General features: G+C 32.3%; 1 protein-coding gene across 1 annotated transcript in view; it reads right to left on the bottom strand.

Moving 5' to 3' along the window:
- Nucleotides 1–660: 660 nt before the first annotated feature.
- Nucleotides 661–24,681, bottom strand: part of LOC144847535 (uncharacterized) — a 34,827-nt gene continuing 10,806 nt past the window's right edge. Inside the window, exons 8-30 of the mRNA XM_078703940.1 lie at nucleotides 22,245–22,690; nucleotides 18,587–18,629; nucleotides 17,562–18,186; nucleotides 17,120–17,296; nucleotides 16,830–17,020; nucleotides 15,983–16,624; nucleotides 15,450–15,678; nucleotides 14,919–15,041; nucleotides 14,503–14,645; nucleotides 14,139–14,334; nucleotides 13,579–13,800; nucleotides 13,214–13,363; nucleotides 12,337–12,577; nucleotides 12,039–12,208; nucleotides 11,339–11,675; nucleotides 10,803–10,918; nucleotides 10,647–10,694; nucleotides 10,095–10,247; nucleotides 9,461–9,568; nucleotides 8,321–8,460; nucleotides 6,348–6,374; nucleotides 4,770–4,924; nucleotides 661–4,163 (exon numbers count right to left, since the gene is read on the bottom strand). Coding sequence (XP_078560066.1) covers nucleotides 4,114–4,163; nucleotides 4,770–4,924; nucleotides 6,348–6,374; nucleotides 8,321–8,460; nucleotides 9,461–9,568; nucleotides 10,095–10,247; nucleotides 10,647–10,694; nucleotides 10,803–10,918; nucleotides 11,339–11,675; nucleotides 12,039–12,208; nucleotides 12,337–12,577; nucleotides 13,214–13,363; nucleotides 13,579–13,800; nucleotides 14,139–14,334; nucleotides 14,503–14,645; nucleotides 14,919–15,041; nucleotides 15,450–15,678; nucleotides 15,983–16,624; nucleotides 16,830–17,020; nucleotides 17,120–17,296; nucleotides 17,562–18,186; nucleotides 18,587–18,629; nucleotides 22,245–22,690 — 4,732 coding nt within the window. The 3' untranslated portion in view covers nucleotides 661–4,113. The remainder of the gene's footprint in view (nucleotides 4,164–4,769; nucleotides 4,925–6,347; nucleotides 6,375–8,320; nucleotides 8,461–9,460; nucleotides 9,569–10,094; nucleotides 10,248–10,646; nucleotides 10,695–10,802; nucleotides 10,919–11,338; nucleotides 11,676–12,038; nucleotides 12,209–12,336; nucleotides 12,578–13,213; nucleotides 13,364–13,578; nucleotides 13,801–14,138; nucleotides 14,335–14,502; nucleotides 14,646–14,918; nucleotides 15,042–15,449; nucleotides 15,679–15,982; nucleotides 16,625–16,829; nucleotides 17,021–17,119; nucleotides 17,297–17,561; nucleotides 18,187–18,586; nucleotides 18,630–22,244; nucleotides 22,691–24,681) is intronic.

Here is a 24,681-nt window from a genome sequence, read left to right as displayed (position 1 = left end):
TATATTGTGTTATCATCATCTTATAGAGCCATAGTAACCAGTTATGTCGAAAATTAAAGGTCGAAATTTGGTCAATTTCGAAAATTTTTTTGAAAAATGGTCAAAATAGCCACTTTTTAAAATTCAATTATTATGCGAAAATATTGCCATATATGCGCATATATTGTGTTATCATCTTATAGAGCCATAGTAACCAGTTATGTCGAAAAATAAAGGTCGAAATTTGGTCAATTTTCGAAAATTTCCCTGTACTATAGCACAGGGATTTTTTTGAAAAATGGTCAAAATAGCCACTTTTTAAAATTCAATTATTATGCGAAAATATTGCCATATATGCGCATATATTGTGTTATCATCATCTTATAGAGCCATAGTAACCAGTTATGTTGAAAAATAAAAGGGTCGAAATTTGGTAATTTTTCGAAAATTTCCATGTACTATTATATAGCACATAGAAATTTTCGAAAAATGGCCAAATTTCGACATTTTAAAATATGTATATAATATTTATGTAACATGCGCAGACCAATTTAGGTGCGTCTGCGCATGCCAAATATGATATATTACCCATTCATGACAAAAAAAGTTGATTGAGTTCATTTAACACAACAAAGCGTAACAAAAGAAAGTCAAGTTACATAATTATTCATACAATTATTTTGTTTTAAAATTAATTTAATACCTTATTTTCAATCAATTGATTTAATTCAGAAAAACATGGTACTATTATGGCCCTAGTAGCCGTCCATACTGCATTACAATCCAATAGCAGGCAGAGCTCACGACCAAACAAAATTTAGATATAAAATTATTATACTTTAGTGTCAAAACTAAAAACTCTACTTATACATGGATGGAAGTTTTTCATTATTACAATTTGCAAACCAATAATAATTATAATGTAAATATAAATCAGTATTTTGACAAAAGATGCACCAATCACATTACACATAACATACCAAATTTAAATGTTATGTTACACTATGTAAATTAGGACGCCCACATCCAAAGTTCCAACGATCACGGTCCAAATATATAAATGCATTAATATTGCGTTTCTGGACGTGACGGAATACACATTCCACTCATTTACTCAACTAACCATCTCGCAAGTATTACATTTATAATTATTTTCAGCAATGTGTTGGTGAAAAGTCACAACATGGTATATAATAAACTTTCCAACTGTGCATAATTGTATGTAATTAGCAGTTAACTCTCATTAATCCTGACATAGCAAAAATACTATTATAACCACTACACTCAATTCTTATACAAAATTAAATCCTTTCAAAATCTATATTTTACATAGAAAATAATACAAAATTACTCACTTAATTTCATCTCTTTCTTATTGTTACTATTGTTAAACAAAAAATTATTTGCAATAAAGTTTTTAGTTTTCTTTTAACAGCATGTATCCTACCAAATTAATTATAAAATTCATTTAATTGAAAAAGCCATGTGATAATCTAAGAAGAAGGCATGATAGTCAACGTACTAAGGCTGCTGTGTATTATTAAAGGTATCAAATACTAATAGTTCATTTGTTGATTGTGCATAATAACGCTAGCGTTCCATATTAAATTATACTTATTTATCAATTAAACAATCAAGGCACAAAAAAAGTTATTGCAAATCTTTAAAATAATTGTAAAGGCGTTAGCACTAATTAAGCTTTAAAAGAGAGAAATTATTAGTTGCAAAGTATAGAATATATCTACACATGATTTGTACAGTGTTTAGTATGCAAAAATATCATAATTACTGAAAGACAATAAAAGAAAAATAAAAGAAAGGCTTTAAATCAATAATAGATATTACTTTTATAAGTATTGCTAAATCAATTTTGTAACTATTATTTAGTGGATGACATATGGGGTGAAAAAAAATGTTAACCTGTTATATACTATATCATCTGTGGCTAAATACTGCTTGACCTTATTAGCAGGTCAAATAAATGGAACTCTAGAATCTATGATCCTTAATTTGACACTTTGATTAATATTCATTGGGTTTTAAATACCGAAGTCCTCTTTGAAACACCCCTTTTTAGTGGTGGACACTTTCCCGTGAAATGAACGGGGAACAATATGTTCAGAGGACACCTCTAATAAGACAACAATTAGTGGCTCTTAAATAGAGGTTCTACTGTATTTCAGATGATATAGAATATTTCTTGATACTAAATATTAAGAAGTTAATCAAATTGTATCAAGGCATTCCAATGTACGGTATGGCTAGAATAAACCACCTATTTTCCCAATGATAAAGCGGAGGATTTTTTTCCTCCAAACATTTTTTTCTTATTTGCAAGCACTAATAGTAATATAAATGTTTACTAAATTAAATTTATTATTAAATTTATTCTGATACAGTAATGTATAGCTTATTTAAGCAATATCAAATAAACTTCAAAACTAAATACTGTATTTCCTTTATAATACTTTAAATTAATTTGCTATTTTAAATTTTTATTTTACAGTAGTATTACAATTAATAACAATGCCATATAAAAGAAAATTATTTTTTCACTATTCAAACTACAATACAAAACTATCTTTCGTTGCACCAAATTCAGAATTGGTATAAAAAAAAATTAAGCTATTTACAAATGAAATGAAAATCAATCCAGTTAAAATTCTGTTTAAAAACGTTATTTTTATATAATATAGATTCTAAATTTTCAAATTTTTTTTTAATGGATGGCATCGAGTTAGAAAGACAACCTCAAGGCTATTTAGTTGTAAAGCATTAGAATTATATTTGTACATATTTTTACAATTGAAAACTGGTCTAATTGTCATGGTTCCCCACAATTTTCCCCGCTCTTTCAATCAGTCTAAATTTGAAAGCATAATTTTGAAAGCATAAGGCTAGTATGTAATGGACTATAACACCATGCATTGCTATGGCGCTATGGTATCTTTGGAGGGAAGGAAATGAGGAGGTGGATGTCACGTTGATAGAATAATGGATTTTCCAGGTTGAATGAAAAGAGGAAATTATTAAATGAAGTAGATAGTAGATGGTTGTTTTCCTCTATAGAATGACAGCATTGGAAGAGAGGACAAAATTGTTGAGTCAGGCCAGTGAGATGTAAAATAAATTTTACATCTCCTTGGTCAGGCATAAGGATGTATAAGATGTTGTGACAATAGAATTTTAGGAGAGGAGGAAAGAGGGAAACAAAGAAACGTTGAAAGAGTGTCATTTGCTGTGCAGATCCATGTGAGTGGGAAACCTACTGTTTATTTTCAATCTCAGTTTTCAGATTTGCATGGCATGCCATTTCTTTGGTACTAACCCAGCTATCATAAACTAATGTCTTTTAAAAGGGTTTTAAGAAATCTATGAAACTGTCAATTACATAATGGCAGACAGAAAAACCCTGTTCTATGCTAAATATTGATCTATTTAAAGAATATATATATTACACTAAATTGAAAGGTATCATAACTGCAAACATGTTTACAATGCAAAAGCTAAAGCTCTGTTAACACTATCAAATTGTAGGTGACAAAAAAATGTGATGTGCCCATATATGGACATGATGATGTCATATCACTACCATATTTGGGCACACTTTTTCGTCAAACTAGTTTGATAGTGAACAGTGCTTTAGATGCAGTAAATAAGTACACATATAAGAATAAAGTTTTATTTAAAATAGTCTCTACATTGATAACTAGTTATATGCAAGACAGAAAACAACAGAGAAATTGGAGGAGATTTTAACATGTTTCTACCACTTCAAATAAAGCATGGCAGAATAATTGGCAGTAAACATGTTAAAGAAAATTCAAAATTACACAAGATTGTGCTTTTTCCAAAATCTACACAATCAATTTTGCACTAAAGCTCTGTCTACACTATCAAACTAGTTTGACAAAAAAGGAATGTGCCCAAATATGGTAGTGTCCATATATGGGCACATCACATTTTTTTTGTCACACAAAATTTGATAGTGTGGACAGATCTTAATAAAATCTATCAAGGTATCTGACTTCAAACACTATATTAAGGCACCTATATAATAAATATTTACAAACTTCTGGAAGAAATGGAGATATTTTTTGGTACGGTTATTGAGTTATTAACAGTCGTATATGTTCACCGTTGCACTTCCCCTCCTGAATATGGACTGACCTTGAGAGATTGAGCTGTGAAACAAACAAGAAAATGTAGTTTTATAATTTTAGTGAGTGCATTGGAAATTCATGTACTGTTACTGTTCGGGTCTGTTTCTGCCGCATAGTGCCGAATAAACCATTTATTTCAAAATAGATTTAAAATGTAATTTTTATATTGAATGCATTTCTACTCAATTTTTGCTCCAAAATAGCTGTTTAAAAATCAGTGGGTGGTCATTCGACAAAAAATTTTTAGAATTACTCAAAATGCAATTGGTCCTAGCGGTTAATTCAAACGTTACTGCAGTGTAGCAGCAGCTATCAATGAAATAGCCGTTATTTTGTGTTGCAGCTAAAAGTTGCCCAGCAAATCTGGTTAAATGATGTTCTAACACTGAATTGAATTGGTGTTTTTAACCGTTATTTTTGCACTACCATTTAACCGGTTACTAAAAAATTGTCCTGTTTCTGCTCCCAAGAAATTGGGGTTAATTTATTCACATCGTTTTTAACCGTTTATTTTTATTCAGCAGAAACAGGACCTTTCTTGTAGCCATCTTCTTCTGAAGACACATGGACGTCATTTACCCTTGAAAAAAAAATGTTAAAAATTTGTCAAATTTGCATCAGTCTTACCACCGATTAGCTTTGTATGTTGTTTAATCTCCTCTGCAAGGTCTGCTTTCATTTGCAGTATATTTTCCCGTTTTTCTTTTTCGTCTTTTAACCCCTGTCTAATTTTCTCCATCTCCTCATTGTCATTCTCTGTTGTTTCCTGCCAGTCATACATACTGAAAAATAAAACAATTGATTATATATATTTTTATAGAAACATTATTTCATATTTTTGCCGTACTTTATACGAGTACATTGAGAACACATTATTTCTAAAAAGTAAGGGAATATACATGGAAATTCACATTAACACATTGACTGCAAGAGGTTTTTCCTGTTAGAAACTGCCACCGCCAGCGTTTTTAGCCAATTTCAATGCTTTTCCTAAGCTGATTGAAACTACGTATGTGATCTGATTGAAATGTAATTTTGACTAAAATTCTCATAAAGATCAAATCATTATAAGTAAATTGTAGGTATGTTTGCAAACATTGAGTTTAATCATTTGCTTTTATTATGATTGATTTAGGAAATACACTAGCAAATTTAGGAATTCTGAACCACACACCGCCCTCAACAGTCCACCCTCCCACCAATATTATAATATTCAATTATTTTGTTCCTACCATAACAATTAATTAATGATAATCTTAAATTATTAAACAAAAATTTGCAACATAATGTTAATAAGCATAGCATGCAGTGTGCGTGCGTATAATGCAAGGCTTTGAACTAAAAAAGGCAAACATGAGTAAATTGTATTTAGGATGAAAGGGAATAAGGATAAAAAAAAGCAAAAAAAGAAAGGATTCAGAGATATGAAAATGATAGATTAATTGTCATGTCAGTACAACCCATAGATTTTAATTTTGTAATCCTCCACTTCACCTTACTTCCCTATTTCTAAACTTCTATATCCCACCGCCCTTCACTAAACAAACTACTAACTCCCACCCCAACCACACTGATGGAAACCAGGTATGCATGCTATAAGGGGAAGCATGAATGAAAGTACTATTTAAAAAGATGAAATGGCGAATAAAAGCAGTTACATCTGATAGAAAAGGTTAAAGCTAAAAACCAATTAATTGCCAATTGTTTAAAATGAAATGAGTAATAACTTGCTAGTCTATCAACTTCTAGATGTTTTTTTTCTGCATGATAATAAAAAAATATCTATTTTTTCATTAACATGTCATTAAATTGAAATCTAAAGTTGATAGGCAAACAAGATTATTTGCAAAGCTATTAAAATATGTAATATGTTTTAATTTATATATGAAAAAGAAACTTAGACACCCTTTGTATGCTGTAGGGGTAATGGATAAATAGAGAGCTTTCGGTTTGCGAGGACCAATGACCCACCTAGGCCAGGTCAATCTATGTGTTGTCTGGACCTAGAAACCATCAAACTTTGAGGTGAGGAAACCCAATATTTCCGCATGCGCACAATAAACTAACGTGACATAGTTTGGTCATCGCAAATCGAGAGCTCCCTAATATTCTTTTGTTAATTATCATCCACAAACTACTGTACTGGATAAATAAACTCAACACCAGAAGTAATACCCATATTAATATCTCGCTAATTTTACTTACAATTCCCGGGGATGCCACTCTTGTAAACTGTGGTTTAAAGATCAATAAATATCAGTAAAGCAGTATAATATGATAATTATGCACAGTATATAAAGCTTTATATCAATCAATGAATTAAGCAATAATAATAAATCGATTGATTGATCAATCAATAATTCATCACTTCATTAATGTAACCATACTCAACAAATCAATATATTAAAATATTTAATAACTCATTCACAATTCACTTTTTGTGTATATATAATAGATATTCTTAATTCTATCACATTATTTGTGCGACAAAACAAAATGTGGAAGGATCTTTAATTGGGAGGATGCCTTTAATATGTAGTAACAAATCAAATAAATTTAGAAAATAAAATATATTTCATAAACAAAGATTACAAAACACACTTTACTTTAACACAACATAAATAAGCAAGAATAATGTATACATGGAATACACAACAAAATCTGTTTATATATACTAGCTGACAAAAAGCTGAAAACAAAACTTTAAAATAGTCAAAATGCTATTTTAATTACAGATCATTTGTACAAATAAATACATTGATAAATGTTTAGAAACTAAAAATGTGCAATATTTTGGCTATGAGTATTTATAGAATTGGACAGTGTAGGTCAACAACCGGAAAGAGGGGAAGGAAAAATTAAGTTAAGTCTTGTCTAGACTATCAAACTAGTTTGACAAAAAAAGTATGATGTGCCCAACTGTGGTAGTGTACATATATGGGCACATCACATTTTTTGTTGTCACATAAAATTTGATAGTGTAGACAGAGCTTTAGACTGGGTAAATCTCACCACCTCTCTACCCAACCACATCACTTAAAGCATGGAGAAGTAACATGCTTTAAGCAACAACCCTCCAAGTTACCAGGGAGGTAAAATGAAATAATGGGCATGTGAGGTTTAAACTGAGTGGAGGGATTGAGACTAGGTCAATTTCCACCACCTCTATACCAAGCACAATCACATCACTTAAAACAACAACCCACAAACAGGAAGTAAACATCAAAAATAAGGGGAGGATAATTTAAACTAGGTTCACTACTGTAGTTATGGTAAAGCTATGATTTTGATCAGCATGAAAATAAATAAAATATATAGGCCGAAAATTGTTTAAAAAAATGTAATGATGGGATTTTAATGGATATTAAAATCTAATATTTAACAAAAATAGTCAAGAGCCAAGCGAAACCATGCTTTTTTCAGAAGGTGCTAAATAAAAAATTGAATTTGCTGCGACAACTAAATATTTTGGCTTTAAAATAAATACATTTTTGCAATCAAAACAAGCCACAAACATAGCTCAAATAGTATACAAATAATGAACAAAACATGACAAGTAAAACATGCATCTTGACAATTGCAATACAAAGCACATGCTGATTAGTATTTACATTATCTAGTAGTCAGTTGTGTGAAGCCATTTTGTATAGAAAGACTGAGACCTGGAAGAGAAACAAATGTCTATACTAAGAATGATACCAATAAAAGGTAAAACTATTATTCATTCTTTTAATCACACATAAATTTGATTCCCACAACTAAGTCATCACCAAGACTGGTAAAACTTCCACCATCTGATGGACATCTCTTTTGCCAAACAAGACCTGTAAAATCACCATCTGGAGAACACTCATATGCCAAGCCTGGCACAAAAATGTTTGCAGACAAGATTGTCAGTCTCCCTAAATCCCTCATGAATGTCATCAAAAGTGAGGTTAAATTCCCTTTTCATTTACATGATTTATCTTAAATTCACATATTTTTAGCTCTTAAGCTCTGTCTACACTATCAAACTTTATGTGACAAAAAATTTGATGTGCCCATATGATGATGTCATATCACTACCATATTTGGGTATATCACCACCATATTTGGGCACATCACACTTTTGTCAAACTAGTTTGATAGTGTAGACAGAGCTTTAAGCTCATTATTCTTATATAATTAATAATACTTACCTATGTGAGCTTAACATTTTCTTAATTCCTTCAGCTCTCTCTGATCGTCTCATCTTCTCCTCCTCTGTCATTTCCTCATAACCATCATCAGATAGTGGGTTGTATCGTTCTGGTATGAGTATCTTTGGTGGCGGCCCCAACTAAACACAAAGAGATTATTGTTACAATAAATACATTAACAATTATTTATCATCCCATGCAATCAGTAATTTTAATAATGATAATACAAATTATTTATAAGTAATAGATCGTGTGAGGAAATTTAAGTGTGGTCCCCCAAAAGAGACATATATTTGGTTATATTAATTTGATGATCAATGTGAAGGAATGTTTTTCGAAACACAGCCTTTAATTTCAACATGACTCAAAGGGGTATGTTGAATATGAACGAAAAAAATAAGTAAATTAATATGTAATTCAATCCGTTATTTATATACAAAAGGTAAATACTGTACTGTATATAAATATTGAACAAATGCTTGCCCCATGTATTAGCTCAATGGAGCTATAACACATTTGTTTAATACTGTACATACAACCATGCAAATTTGAAAATAAAAAGAGAAATTAGTAAGGTCAAAGTCAACTTTAACAGATTTGGGTTTGCCCAAACATCTGGTATTCCAAAAAGTCTGGAATCTTTACTACTACAATCACAAACTGGACTCTCTGAAAACTCTCCCAAAATCAGACTAATAGGACCAAATGGTGCCAAAATCTTATTTACTATTTAAAAGAATTCCAGACTTTCCAGAAAACCTGACGTATTAGCCAAGCCCCAAGAATATTGGGAGAGTTGAATGTAGTAAGAAGGAATTTGTTGACTGGGTTGAGAAAATCATAGATTATAATGGAAATGCTACAAACATAGTGTTCTCTAAGATGACATATTTACATGGTTAAAGGTTATGTATTAAAAATGACATCTACTGATTCGAGGAAGATTTGGTTCATAAACATGTCAACGTGTTATAATTTGTCAAAATATGAAAATATAATACTACAAACATACATAGTGTAACAATTTAAGGAAGAGGGTAAATTCTCTAATCTATAAACGAATACATGCGTATAAAAATGATAAAGTAAAATAAAAATGAAAACACACTACAGCAAACTATAGAGGGCATGCTAAGATACCAGTGAGGACACTTGTTCAGGAATGGTTTCAAAATTTGAGGTGTATTTCTTCGTATCGTACCGACGTTTGGCTTGTATGTAGCAAAGAGGCAGTGTATGGTAACCAAACTTTAAGTGCAGAAGAATAAAGCGGGAAAATACAGTTACAAAAATAAAATAGAAAGCAGTTAAAACAAGTTGAATAATACAAACTATATCTCATAACATGTATACTAAAAGCAATTTTACTGTATAAATGGTTATATGTGATTAACAATTCTACTGCACTATTGGCCTATTCACATACAATGCACAATCTTGTAGGCTCACTGTAATCTATGGATCGGTTGGGCTCCAGATATTTTTATTGGGTTATTCCATTGTAAAAGTGGGTGGTACAATATCAAACAATGTCAGAGAGTGATGATACTAAGAAAAGACACAATAAATGAAATACAAAACTAGATTTAACACCACTAATGATAAACTGCAAACAATCAATAAATACAATTGTACAGCTAAAAAGGTGAAATATAATTCAAGCAGAAATAAAGCATTAAAAAACCATGTACAGTGGATAGTGGACAAAAGAGTGTGAACTACATATAATACAGTGATGAAATTCAGTACAGCAAGCTGGAGCCAGTGGACTCACCAACGACCCACTCGATTCATCATTACTACGCATCTCCTCCGTACTGACGCTGTTTACAACGTGCTCACTAGAGCTACGTTGAAGAGCGACCTCTTCGTCATCAGCAGTGATCATGGCACGCTGAAAGTCGCGTAAATCCAAGTCTTGTGAAAACTACATTGAAATAAGGTCAATAAGGTCACACCCATTAACATAAAAAGTAATACAAAAACTATACGCATTTTGATATTTAATTCCCTTGAAATTGTGACACTCATGGCATTTATTTAACTTTTATTTGTAGAGGTGCAGTTCAATTTGTGTAAACGCGAATATTTATATTCTGATTTGTTAATTGACTCTAATTTACAATATATGTATAAAAAAATAGAGCATACAAGGAAATCATTTTTTTTGTTTTGGTTTTAGTCATTACTTTAAAAATCTCAATTTTGTAAATTAAAAACAATATGAAGCAACTATCTATGTATGTATTTCGGCTTCTGCACCTTTGAGGGGTATTTGGAAGTTTCTTAATCACCTGAATACATTTGGACAAAGAAAAAAACTTACATGTTTCGGTTCCAGCTCTGAATCGGACACAATACCACGATCAGTTTCCTTTAAAAAAAAAAAGGACAGTCATACCAACATTTGTATTTGACTTTGATCTAAAAATCTTTCTTATTTGCAACTGCACTATTAAGTAATGTGAATTTATGATTCTACCTCTGTGTACTGTTTGGTTGGCACAATGTGCTCTCCTGTAAGACTCTTGCGGTCCGGCATGGATGTAGTTCTACGTAGACCTTGCGGTTCACTTCTGGTTTTAGGTTTATAGTCATCTAAAAATAAATCAAATGTTTCATAGCAAAATAGCATAAAATTTGTAATACAGTAATTGTATTGTGTATTGTTTAAAGGTTGGCAGCATTCTCCAGAGGACGGTTGTAGCATAACAAGAGCAACATTGATACATTCACAACCAAAAAATGTGATGTGCCCATATATGGGACATATATATAGACATGATGATGTGATATCACTACCATGTTTGGGCATATTACTACCATATTTGAGCACATCACACTTTTTTTGTCACACTAGTTTGATAGTGTAGACAGAGCCTTACTTGCTTTTGGAACACATGGTGTACCGCAAACCTAACTTTACTAGTGCATTATTTGTGTCTATGAGAAAAAAGTACAAAGATTTAAACTTTACGTTAATTTTGTTGAATCGAAGTAAAGAGAATAGCAACTTACATCTAATATCAAATGTTCCTGAACGTCTACCAGAAGCTGAGCTAGACCGTTTCTTTCGCACATCAGAATCCTTCCTTCTCTCGGACTCTCTCTTCCGCATTCGAACTGTCTGTTTCTTATCTTTTGCTGCTGGACTTCCCGATGATGTGTTTGATGTTGTGAGGAGCGACGAAGGTGTGCCGTTAACAGTGTTGTAGGGGTGCAAGTTATTTTGATTGGTCTCAATCCTTAGTGGAGTGAAGGCTGGTGATAGTTCATGCACTTGGCTCGACAAAACTGGTGTGGAGTGCCTTTGCTGGATTGGGTCTTCTCTGGACATTTTCCGCATTTTGAGCTCCTAAGTTAAATTTAATTTCCCATATTAAATATTCTTTATATGTATTTTATACACAGTAGATTTATTTTTATATCTTTAGGAAATAACAACACAATAATTAATGTATTTTTTATTTAAATCAGCTGATGCTTTTACAGAATTTTTTTGAGAGAATTTCCAACCTTCATAAGTCCTTGATTGACACCGAAGTGTTTAAGGTGATGTCGTGAATAATGTTGCCGAACTTCCAAAATGTATAATAAATGCATTATTTATATTCGTTATCATAATCATTTAAAATGAGGTCAATGCTTCTATTCTACTTCAAAATTGTTCCATTATCATAAGTAAAAATATTTTTAGAAAAAAACTATTAAAATATACCTTAACACGTCCAATGCTTTCTTTTCTTTCTAAAACTGGAGGTGGTTTGCTACTTGGTTGCAGTGCATCGTCCATGATGTCATACGACTGCATTGAATCCAGATCAGTTACTGTGTAACTACTGTTGCTCTCAGAATCATCAAACTTCGTCCGAGAAGAACTTAGAGATACTGTAAAATAGATGACATACACAAGTTTCCATTATAAAAACTTTGTTTGGGCCAGCCCCAATCATGTCCAGTTTCGGGATAGTGACTATCATTTAATAAGAGTGGCTATTAATTAATAAGTTACTTACAATGGTCATTCTTGTTGCTTCTGATGCCAGCCATCTGGCGTGCCAAAGCAGTCTTCTGGTTTTCCAGGCCAGCTATCATTCCTTGAACATGCTGTAACTCCTTCTCAATCTGCATTCTTGTCTTTTTCATCTCATCAGCTTCTGATTGGCTGCCTCGTTTTTTGGCATCTTCCATTTTTGAACGTAGTAATTTTACCTCATGCTCAATACGATTGTTTTCAGCAGTAATTGATTCCAACTCCTAAATAAAGATTAACGATTTAATTTTTACTGTTGATTAAATTACAAAATGATAGATATTGACATAGCAAAATCTATTTTATAGTAACTTCAAAAGTACAGGCTTATGTCGAGTCAACTTAACATAAAAGATGTACGTCGACATAGTATTACCAAGATTTCAATCTATTTTCCAAATTGCTTAAGACTATTTGATAAGGTAAATAGTTAAAATAATGCAAATATGGAGGGAAAAACCAAAGGAGTATTATGCTCGTTTTTATGGCTACCCTTATACATATAAAAAGAACAATGACAATAAAAACATGACAATACATAAACAAATAAGACAAATTATTACACACATTACAGATTTATATATGATAAAAACACAGCATTGTAACTTAAGTTAAATATAAAATGAGATAAGATATTGTTTAAAGATATTTATACTTTTACTTTTACATTTACGTACAGGCAACAGGTTTCAGTTATGTCTAGTTTTTTAATGTTCCAGATAAGTAGAACATGTTCAACTCAACTTTCAGATCAGTGTCAACAAAAGGCAATAGAAATAAACGAATACTTTCTCAATCAAGCTTTGATAGCAGCCTGTTTTAATTTAAACATTCGTCATACTAACTTAAGAAAACTTTACCTTGGTTCTGTAAGCCAGCTCTTCTCTAACTTTTACCAGATCTCGTTCCAATCTATACTGTTGTTCGTTGATTCTCTCCATAGCTTCAGGATCATCCCAATGGCTCCTGCTTTGGCGACCAAGTGATCCAAGAGCGCGTTCAATTTTATCCTGAAAAGAAGAGATTTTTTAAATGATTTAGATAAACTGAGGTTACAAGTTAAAGGCACCTTCAACACTTCTGATCGTCAATTCTGGCTTAATACAATTACTTATAAACAGACATGGTACATTATAAAAAAAAAGTCTTTGGAAGTTCAGCAAGAAGGATAGAAACCTAATAAATTATATAATTAAATTTATTTCAATTTCAACTTTCACTTTACCTTATCTTCTTTTAGATCAGTAACATGAACAGAAATCTCTTGTAATCTAGTATCTAAGAAATGAAGGTGACTAAGTTTGTCTTCCAACTCTCTGTCTTCTACCGTTTCCAGTTCATCAAGTTCCTTCTCCAGATCTTTTGTCAATCGTTGTTCTTGGAATGACCTTGAGAACTCAATCAGCTTCTTTGGTGGTTTAAAACTCATTCCTTTCTTTACTTCATCCTTTAAAAGGCAGAAAAGGTTTTGCTATTTAGTAACCTATGCCAATAGCAGTAGCTATGTTGAGTTTGACTTGTTTAACTACCTCAATACACTGCTTCTTCCAATCTTCAAGATCGTATATCCATTTATCAATCTATGTTTAATCCACTTATAAATTCACATTTTAAAAGTGCCTAAAATAAACTGTGTAAATTCCACTTCTCACAGGGAATTCTTTGCCTACATCATATTTATATTTTATCATTAGTCAACATTGGCAGTTTAAATCTGTTCTCAAAATTCACCTTTTTGATTCTTTTACTTTTCCCTAAACACTGTGGGTCTCATATTATACTTACTCTATAATACTGCTGTGCCAGCATTTCATTTTGTCCACCATACAGACTGCCCATTCTTACCAGGTTGTCCACAAGGCTCACCAATGGACCACTGATTTCTATTTCATTCTCTACTTCCTCTTTTTGTTGGTTTAATTCTAGCAGGTACATCTCTTCTTCAGTAAAATCTTGGCTTGGATTTTTCAAGGAATGGCGTCTACAAAAGAAGAGCAAGAAGATAAAAATAAAGAACTGAAATAAAAAAGAACTTTTTAATTTCTGATTCTTATAAATTTTTTCTTTGGTCGTTTTCTAAAATTCTAAATTCCAAGCACATTTGTGCATCTTTATTTAAAAAAAAACACACCATAATTGAATAGTTTACCTGGCTCTTGCTTTGGTAGGACTATCTTCTGGAAGATCTGGATCTGTTAATTTAGCCATCTCAGTTCGAATCATCTGGTTCATCGTACGTAGGTTAGCTTGATCTCGTCTCAGCTGAATCAATAACAGCACCAATTCCTCATGCTGTGAATACAACATTTATAAATTCATCTGGTTTGATAAAATATTTTTAAGAATATTGAATGCCTTTTATATATTTCAACTGTTCACATGCAAACACCTTGCAGTGAGTTACTCCCACTGTTCGTATATAAACAATGAGGAGCTAGATTTGCTGATTATCTTGGTCAGAACAGCCCAATTGAACACTTATGTTTACTGTTAAATAAAGAATTCTTGCATTTTGTATATTTAAGAATTTCTCATAGCATAGTAAGATTGCAGAATATTACTTACCGGTTTACCAAGTAAATCATCTGCAGAAATGCTGAGTCTAACACGAGTACCAGTGTTTAGAATGATGTATGGTTGAAGTTTCTGTTGCCACTTACGAAACCGATTGGTGGTTCTGGGTTCAGTCTAACAAGCAAAATGAATTAAATCATATACCAAAAGTCTTAAGGATAATTCAGCTGATAATGTGAAGGCAAGATTTACTTATACAAATCAATTTTAGAAAGACGTAGAGGAATATATATATAATGCGACATTTATATAGCACTATTTCATGAAGATCAGAGCAATGTGGACTTAGATGTTACAACTTTTCAACAACATTCTTCTCCCCACATCATGTCATCTGCAGCCAACTACGGCGACATTACGTCTGTCCATGACAGTGGCTCAGTGTGTGAACTAGTACACTGGGGTAACCCGGTTGGTTCTGGGATTGTACTTTCAAATCAATATGGCAGGCTTCATGGGTGCTTGTACGTTTAAATCAAGGTTGTCTACCTATTTTCTAATATTTATCATTTTCTTTAGTACCTTATCTTCCATTGCAGGAAACGTGTCTGCTCCTTCACTCTCAAATATCTCTTGAGTTGTTCTTCTGGAAGAGGACCGGCTTTGTCTACCTTTCTCTTCCATTGCTCGGATCATTGAATCTGGGCGTCGTTTGCTGGGTGAAGATTGCGTGTAGTTTTGTTTGCTGGGTGTAATTTTGTTTTCTTGTTGAGGCCTACGTCTTTGAGGTTGTTGACTTGAAGAGTCGCTACTATAAATAAAAACCAGAACTACCATAAAACCTCAAAAAACCTTTTCGAAAAGAAGCACATCTGTACGGTATATTGGTAAATCTGTTCTGTGTGAGAGTACAAACAGACACAAATACACACAAGTTTTTATTATGCCCAAGACATGATGCCCAGGATGAGAGATTTTAATTAAAGTACTTTATAAGCGATATTATTATTGTTTGTGATGCAATGAATGAGAGCAATAAATAATAAACAAACACAAAATTACAAACAAGGATAGTACGGTGTGATTGTATGGTGTTTCTGATTTTTTTTACAAACCTTATATCATCGTCATAGCGTTGGTTATCAGCTTTCCTTTGCTTTCTGACATTATCATGTGGAATATAATCCCTGTGTCGATCAGCTGGTAGTTGACCGCTTCTAATTGATGCTTCGCGACTTGGTGCTCGAAACAACTGCCTGGATGACATCTGGCTATGAGGAACATAATCTTGTGTCTTTTGATGGTATGCGCGGTCGCGATTTCCAGGAGAGTATCCACTTCTGTTCCTTCCTTCCGCTTGTGAATCTTCTCCATAAGAATCATAACCTGAAGACTTTCGTATATGTCTGATATTCGTTGGTGTGCTATCTCTTGAATTTCTACTGCCGTTTTGAGATTTGTAATAGCTGTCTGCGGATCTCTCCCTCTCCCAGTGATCACCAGCTCTAGATGACTGTCTTGAAAGATTCTCTTCCGTTTTGTAGGCATTACGAACATCCTCTACACTTCTATCAAACGGTGGGCTGGTCAAGAGTAAATCATTACGTGTTGGTGCAATATCTGTCTCGTCTATGTAACCACTTCTGCTAGAAGGCCTGCCTTGAGAAGAAGGAGGTCTCTTTGATTCTAATGTACTGCTCCTGGAGAGACTTGGAGCCATGTGTTGTGAGCTTGTTTTCTCCGGTGTAATTCGCTCACTACAAATATAGAAAAATGTTATAAATGAATACATATATATAAATCATACTGTCATATATTATATATAATTTACACAGTGCTACGCAACACAACTGATTTACATATACATATATATCTACATACATACACATACACATAGATATCTTTCCCAGATATCTTTCCTAACTAGGAATTACAAAGGAAAAGATTCATATTAGCATTTACCTATAATTTATATCATTTATTTTTCGATGGTCAATCATGCTCTGAGAAGGCCATTGTGGCGCATCACCATCATAAACTACAGGACTGTTAATGGCTGACCGTTGTTCACTTGTCAAGCTTGTCAAGCTTGGCTGCACATTAGACTGTACCATTGGACTCTGCAAATAGGAACGCTGTTCAGGGTACTCACTCTACAACACAAAAGAATAATGGCATTTTTGTATTTTATTGCAAAATGTCTTCATCTTATGTAATTAAGTCACAACAACCAAGAAAATGTAGTCACAAACCTTGCTTTTAAATTCAAGCTGTCCATCTCTCAGTGGTTGTGAATCATTCTCTGGTCTTGGTGGGTTGTATGTCACTGGACTATTGATGGCTGATCTTTGTTCTTCTTTTAGCAAAGGTGGATCCTGAACCCAGGGACTCTGAAGAGCTGATCTTTGTTCTGGCGAAGACAGGCCATTCTAAAAAAGATTTACTAGAAATTAATTTCAGGGCCCTCATGAGACAAGCCTTTGCTTCTAGTGCTGGCTACAGTTATTATTGTATGAATTGCGTTTCTTTAACACAACCAACTTTAGAGAAACATATCGCGGCTCACTGTATCATGGTATGGTTTTTTTTAATAACAAATAGAAGAATTTACGATAATTAGAAAAGTTTTGGAAACGTTTTTTAATTTAAAAGGACAGAGGTAAATTTCTAATAATTAATTGTTCACCTTCTTACCTGTTGTATTTGATAATTATTGTTATGTTTAAAATCAAACTTTAGATTATCTGGTCTCTTTTTTTGATGGTGTCCTCTATCGACGTAGTCTTTATTTGGTGGGCTTGTTGTTCTCAACGATCTGTTTCCACTGTCGCTATGGTAACTCTGCCTCGAGCCTCTTCCATCACGCCTCTGTGAATCCCGACTTTTCTGCGAGTCACTATCATCCTGTCGATGGTTACCTGTCCTCCTATAGTTTGGCACGATCTCTGCGTTACTTGGGGATGAAAGATGCGACAAGGGAAGAGATTCTCTAGAAGAGTATTGTCTATTCTCCTGCCGGTGTGGCATTGAATTGTCAGTTCGTAGTGACTCTCTTGAATATTGAAGAGTTGCTGATCTCCTATCTGGATCAGATCCACGTTGGTAGTCAGCAGGTTGTCTACGGTCTACTCTGAAAGAATCTGGAAATTTATGAGAGTCTTTGGATGGGCTTTGATGTCTGTAAGAGTCTGAGTGCTTGGTCGGCTGTCTCTTTGCTGCTTCACGATGTCTTCCAAGCTGTTCTTGAGAGCTGTACGATTCATCGCTATAATGAAGTTCTTGTCTATGTACAGGAGATCTTAAATCATGAGCCGAACTTCTAATACAAATAAGAAGTGAATAATGTTATAGGTAATAATAGATATAGATACAGTCTAGAACAGTTTCTATAAAATCGCTACACTTACTAATAGACCAGGTATAGGTCTGTCAACAAGTGCAACATAATATCAAACAAAATATTCCTAGAAATAGCCTAAAGCCAAGGAAACCAGCAGCAATGAGCTCTGTCTACGCTATCAAACTTTATGTTATATATGGGCATGATGACATCGTATCACTACCATATTTGGGCACATCACACTTTTTTTGTCAAACTAGTTTGATAACATAGACAGAGCTTTAGAATTGCAATACAAAGGAATGTATGTGGTTAATCAGTCATTTTCAACCAATAAATGTTCAACGTTCAATAAAATCTAAAAATAAATAATTTTTACCTTTGTATCTCTTGATTCTCTTTTTCCACTGGATTGGTATGCTCTTTAGAAAATTTTTAAAAAATATTAATTATATATAAATGTAAATATAAATACATAATGTTTTTTTTTTTTTTTAGGTGATCATTTAGAATAAAATGATCACCTATTGTTATTGTATAAAATCTTTATTATTATTTTTCTTTTTTTTTTTCTTTTTATTGTTTCTGTACACTATTTTGTGTAACAATTATCTCAAAAAGTTTAATGTCAATGATTACAAAAATTTCAGAATATCTTTCAAATAATATAACTTAATCCTAATAAGCTTTCCAGCGTGATCACTCATCCGTGACGACATTTATACGCCATTTTGCGAAATCACATTATCAATCATATCTCCATAATTCATTATCACATATTAATGAAATTCACTACACGTAAACTTCAGATCAAGGGTAAAAATATTAGCAAATAAAAACGCACGCGCACGTAGGTTCATGCGCGTGATATCGCGCGTTAAAAATTTAAAACGCTCAAAATTAAGTTTTGATCAATTTAGAGCATGAATTAGGCCATTTGCGTGTTTCAAAAATTTACTGCGCAAAAATGCGTTTTTGCGCGCGCGATACTTAAAAAGCGTAAAAAATATGAATTTTTTTTACAAATCTTATTCTACTCACCATCCTTAGTACATTCACCAAATTTGAGTCAGTTCCGACTTAAAATAACGCTATACGAGCACGTTAAAATTGACAAAATGCGCATATTAATTTTACAAAAGTTCTGAAAATGGTGAAAAATAGGTCTTTTTTAAAATGAAAATAATTCTTCAGAATGCAAGATGACCCCCGATTTTTTTAACTTATTATGGAAGCCATTGAGTTGTAGATATGAATTCATGTACACACTTTACGTACAAAATGTTTTGACGTCATCAAATGGCCACTTGAATTTAAAAATTAGGATTTGTTATCTTTTTGTGTAGATTATCACATTCAACAGAGCGCATCTTGGTTATGTGTGCTCGAATTTCGCACAACTTTCAGTATGTGCTTGCTTAATTAATTATCTTTATCATGAGTTGACACTATCTTCATTTTAATGACGTCATCACGCGTAAAAACTTGAATAACGTAGGCCGTGTAATTTCACCTTCGCAGTAAATTTGAATATCTTACAGCTCTTCAGAATTGAAGGTTACCTTGATGATTATAATTTATTATGAAAGCTGATGAAATGTAGATATTAATTCATATAAAAATTAAGCCTATCGGATGTTGTGACGTTAACATATGGCCAGTTGAAGTGAAAAAGTAGTTTTTTCATATTTTTCGTCAAAGTTATACACAATTCAAAGAGCGCGCACAGCGCTTCTACGTGCCAAATTTTTTTCCAAATCTTAAATTTTTTTGCTCAATTAATTATCTTTCGAAATTGTCATCTTAAAGTTTAGTTTGATAACGTCATCATGCCAAAAAATTAGAACATGTGTGTCCCGTAATTTCACCTATGCTACACTGTATATAGATATACAGTATATACTGTACATATTGTATATGGCATATAGGCACAACTCAGCACTATAAGCATATAATAGGATGGCATACATCAACATTTTCCGATCGTATGTTAACGTACGTGCATGTTTAAAAAAAATTAATTTCAGTAAAATGATAAAAATGATCACCTATAATTCGTCAAAGTGACGAATTAAATTCTAGTTTTTATTTTATTTTTTTTATTTTCTTTGGGCAATGTGGCCAAGGATTACCAATAGTGAATTAATCACTGTCCTACCTGATGTTAGATTTGACACAGAATGTTCATAAATTTAAAAAATGCATGTTTTAGGTGGACTATTAATCTTGATATTACATAGTTGCATTATGAATGTTGAAATGGTTTGGGTGGATCTATACCATTTTTTTTTTAATTGTTACTTCTTTGTATCAAACAAAGTAATAACATAAAATCGCTCTTTTGGGAAGGGAAACCCAATTTTTAGGGAAACTTCTATTCAGGGGATAAATCTATAAAAGGATCTCTTTGTTTTGTTTGGTCCTGAAGGTGTCTCCTTAATAGCGTTCTATGGTATTTGTAGCATTTTGTAAATCACAAAATTAAAAGGGCTCCAAAATTGCATTATGTTAAAAGGTGATGGACAAATGGTAACAAAGTGTGTGTGCATATTTAAAATAATAAAAACAAAAAAGCACCAAAAATTAAAAAGTTTTAATACAAAGTATCCTAAACAATTTTATTTTTGTTTTGAAATAGAAAAAAAAAGGGCCTGTTTCTATTGAGGTGAGAATATGGTATTGAATACCGTTCTTTTCAAGAATTTTTTTTTTTGCCAGAGAAATGTGTCCACACAAAAACCAACCACGTAAACAACAATTTACAAAACATACAAACCAAGTGTGATTGATATTACAACACTGAATGACTGTCTGAATAAAGTACATAAACAATCAGCGTTGTTTAATAACAGATTATATATAGATTTATTAAATTAAAACATCTATTTCATATACACCTGTTCAAAACTATTTAGGTTAATGGCTTTCATGCAACAAGACTAAAATAGATTATGACTATGATATGAATTCGGTGCTAAAAACTTATCATGATAATGTCATTTTTAGAAATAAGTTAACTTCTGGACTAAGACAAATAAACAAACATAGAAAAGGAATATAAAATAAAAACATATACAATAAATGTTACTAAAAATAAATTAAAAAAAATAGAGTACGAAGAACGAATATAGAATACAAATTTGGTTATAAAGATTGCAAACCTTCCCAAGTGAAGTCATCCGTTGACGAACAATAATCGGAGGAACGTTTACGAGGAAGGGTTCGGTACGACACCGGGTAAAGACCGGGCGTGTGAGGCTGTGTGCCAAGTCTACGATAGTCTATATGGTGAGTAGATAAACAAATGTTTAGAGAACGTCATGCACAAAAAGTTAATATTGTTATATGAAAGATGACAGTAAAAAGCAACACAGCATTCATTAAAAAATATACAGTCTACATAAAACTGTACCTGAGTTCCAAGCCCAATTAATAGGGAGCTTTCGATATGCAACGACTGACTACAAAACATATCAGTGATGGTTTCTAGGTCCAGATGATGACTGACTGACAACACATTGATTGACCTGACCTAGGTTGGTCCCCGGTCATTAAAAATTGAAAGCTAAGCCCCAATGATAAAGGTAGGTCAACATTTGGAAGGTCTGTCTACGATAATTTTGCATATGATAAGATAACAATAATTTAAAGTTGAGTAAACTCAGAGTAAGCGATATTGACGTCACTTAAACGTAAATTCATTCTTTGTGAGGTTGCGTAAACCTCCATACAAATACTCCAAATGTGTGGATTATACTCAGGGATGGACATTACAGCAGTCAGTATAGCAGGTTAAACTTACATTGTTAGTACTAATACATTTTGTGCAAAACAAAAACCATTCATGAGTGAAATGTTAGGTGATCATCACAAATTATTTCACAATTTTGGTAGGTATTAATTTGTGCAAATCAGTTAAATTGAGAAAAGGGATTTAAAAGTGATGATTTGAATGGTAACACACTTTTTTTTATCATAAAATAATCACTGCACGTAAGTGTTGCTATAAACAGAAAAAAAATCTAAAAATATTATACCTTTATCTCTACTTAAGGAGTAATCTTTATTAATCTTGTTTCTTCGTATTTCTTCTGAATAAGCCTCTTCAATATCATTATCTGAATATTTATTGCTTCCTTCTGTGACACTATCATCATGTACTACCTCGTGTCTGGGAGGAGTACCGTCACGGTAATTTCTTTGAGGACTATCATTCGTTTTTCTTCCGGGGTGATTATCTACCTCATTATGTCTTTCGTAACCATTTGGTCGTCCCTGGTACGATATTGGACGGCCGTACTCTCGTTCATTTCTTGAATCGTAACCACTTCCAGATCGTTCATCCTCCTCAAACGAGCTACGTTCATTGTCTCTACGTAAGCTGTTGTGGTCTATTTCACTTTGTGTTGGTTGAGAGAAGTTAGTAAAGCCACCATCTTCATCATCACTAAGTCTGTGCTCTTTTTGGCTTTTAACCGATTCCCTGTGAAACAGAATATTTTATACAATTACATTAATCCAAAGTCGAATTACTGAAAAAAAAATGACAATGTTGTGTGTATAAGTGGCTGGATCTCAAAAGAGATAGAAAATAAAATAAGCAAAACCTAAATCAAAACAAAAAAGTCAAACAGCCAGAAATATTTGCAGAGCTTTCAGGCAATACTTCATCAGTACCTAATATAAATAATGAATGAATATAAAGCAGACAAGCGCTGTCTATTATACTGTACAATAATATTATAAATTTAATCCAGTAAACTCTTCCCAGTAAGTTACATACTGGAAATTAATTGATTAACGGACTGGTGAAGATAAGGAAATCTGTGAGAATGAGAAAAAGCTTCCCTAACTAAGTTTTGAACCTGGAGCTTCTGCTTCATAAGATATCCTACTATAAGAGGGCTCTCATAGTATGATAAAAAAACAAAACTCTCAACATAAGGTGGAACAGCATTAGTTTCTGATTGTGTAAAATACATATCTATTTATTATAAGTTGCAAAGAAATTGTCACTGTCAATCACAAAATCAACCCCTTCAACATTCCTATTACCCCTATTATAACGCCCCCACCGAAATAATAATTATTTATTTATTTATTCAATTTCCAGGTATAACAGAAAGAAACCAACATTAACAAACGAAGTGTGGATGGAGTACCCTGTGGATTGCCAACAGTGCAAGTACTATCAAAGTGACTCTCCAATACTCCAAACCACATACATAAATCACATATAAATTGAAAACACACATTAACTTTAAAATATAAAAAATACAGATCAAAAGATTATAAATATGAAAACTACAATATAATATAAATAGCAAAAATTCAAAACAAAAAAGGCAAATACAAATTGAGCAATCAACAATTATAAGAAATAATTGTAATTACACAAAGATAATGTACAATTATCATTTCCTTTATTTACCTTGTCTTGTGACAAAATATGTGTTACAAAACATGAAAATACTGTATTGCAATTAATTTCATATTATATTTTTAGATTGATAGAGTAATATTGATTAATTTAATTACTACCAGTATCTATCACATGATACAGTATGGCAATATAGCAAATTAATAACAATTATTATGAATACATTAATTATCATAAATAACAAGTACTGTAGAGTGAGCTACGTTTTATCTTTTGTATTGTTTTTGGAAATCCAATAAAATTAATCAGTGATCCAGGGGTACCTCATTATTATTATATATTTGAACATATATAATTAGGTCAGGCAATGATGACAATGTACTGTAGTTGACTATTGTATGATGTGGACAGTACACAATGATTAAAATATTGGTTCCAAACATGATAAAAAATGAACATGTCTGCTCAGCATGATGAAAATGAACATATCAAAATGTTGTTGCCATTGTCAAACATGATAACAATGAACATGATGAAAATGAACATGTCCAGCATGATGAAAATGAACATGTTCAAAATTATGAAAACTAATATGTCCAGCATGATGAAAATGAACATATCAAATGTTGATGTCATTGTCAAACATGATAACAATGAACATGATGAAAATGAACATGTCAAATGTTTATTTCATTGTCAAACATGGTAACAATGAACATGTCAAATGTTTACTTCATTTTCAAACATGGTAACAATGAACATGTCAAAATATTGGTGCCAAACATGATGAAAATGAACATGTCCAGGATGAAGAAAATGAACATGTCCAGGATGAAGAAAATGAACATGTCAAATGTTTATTTCATTGTCAAACATGGTAACAATGAACATGGCAAAATTTGGTGCCAAACATGATGAAAATGAACATGTCCAGGATGAAGAAAATGAACATGTCCAGGATGAAGAAAATGAACATGTCAAATGTTTATTTCATTGTCAAACATGGTAACAATGAACATGTCAAAATTTGGTGCCAAACATGATGAAAATGAACATGTCCAGGATGATGAAAATTAACATGTTAAATGTTTATT

This window comes from Antedon bifida, chromosome 7 (assembly GCF_963402885.1).
Source record: "Antedon bifida chromosome 7, ecAntBifi1.1, whole genome shotgun sequence".
Lineage (NCBI taxonomy): Eukaryota > Metazoa > Echinodermata > Crinoidea > Comatulida > Antedonidae > Antedon > Antedon bifida.
Note: the sequence above shows the minus strand (reverse complement) of the source record. Positions and strands in the feature narration are given on the sequence as shown.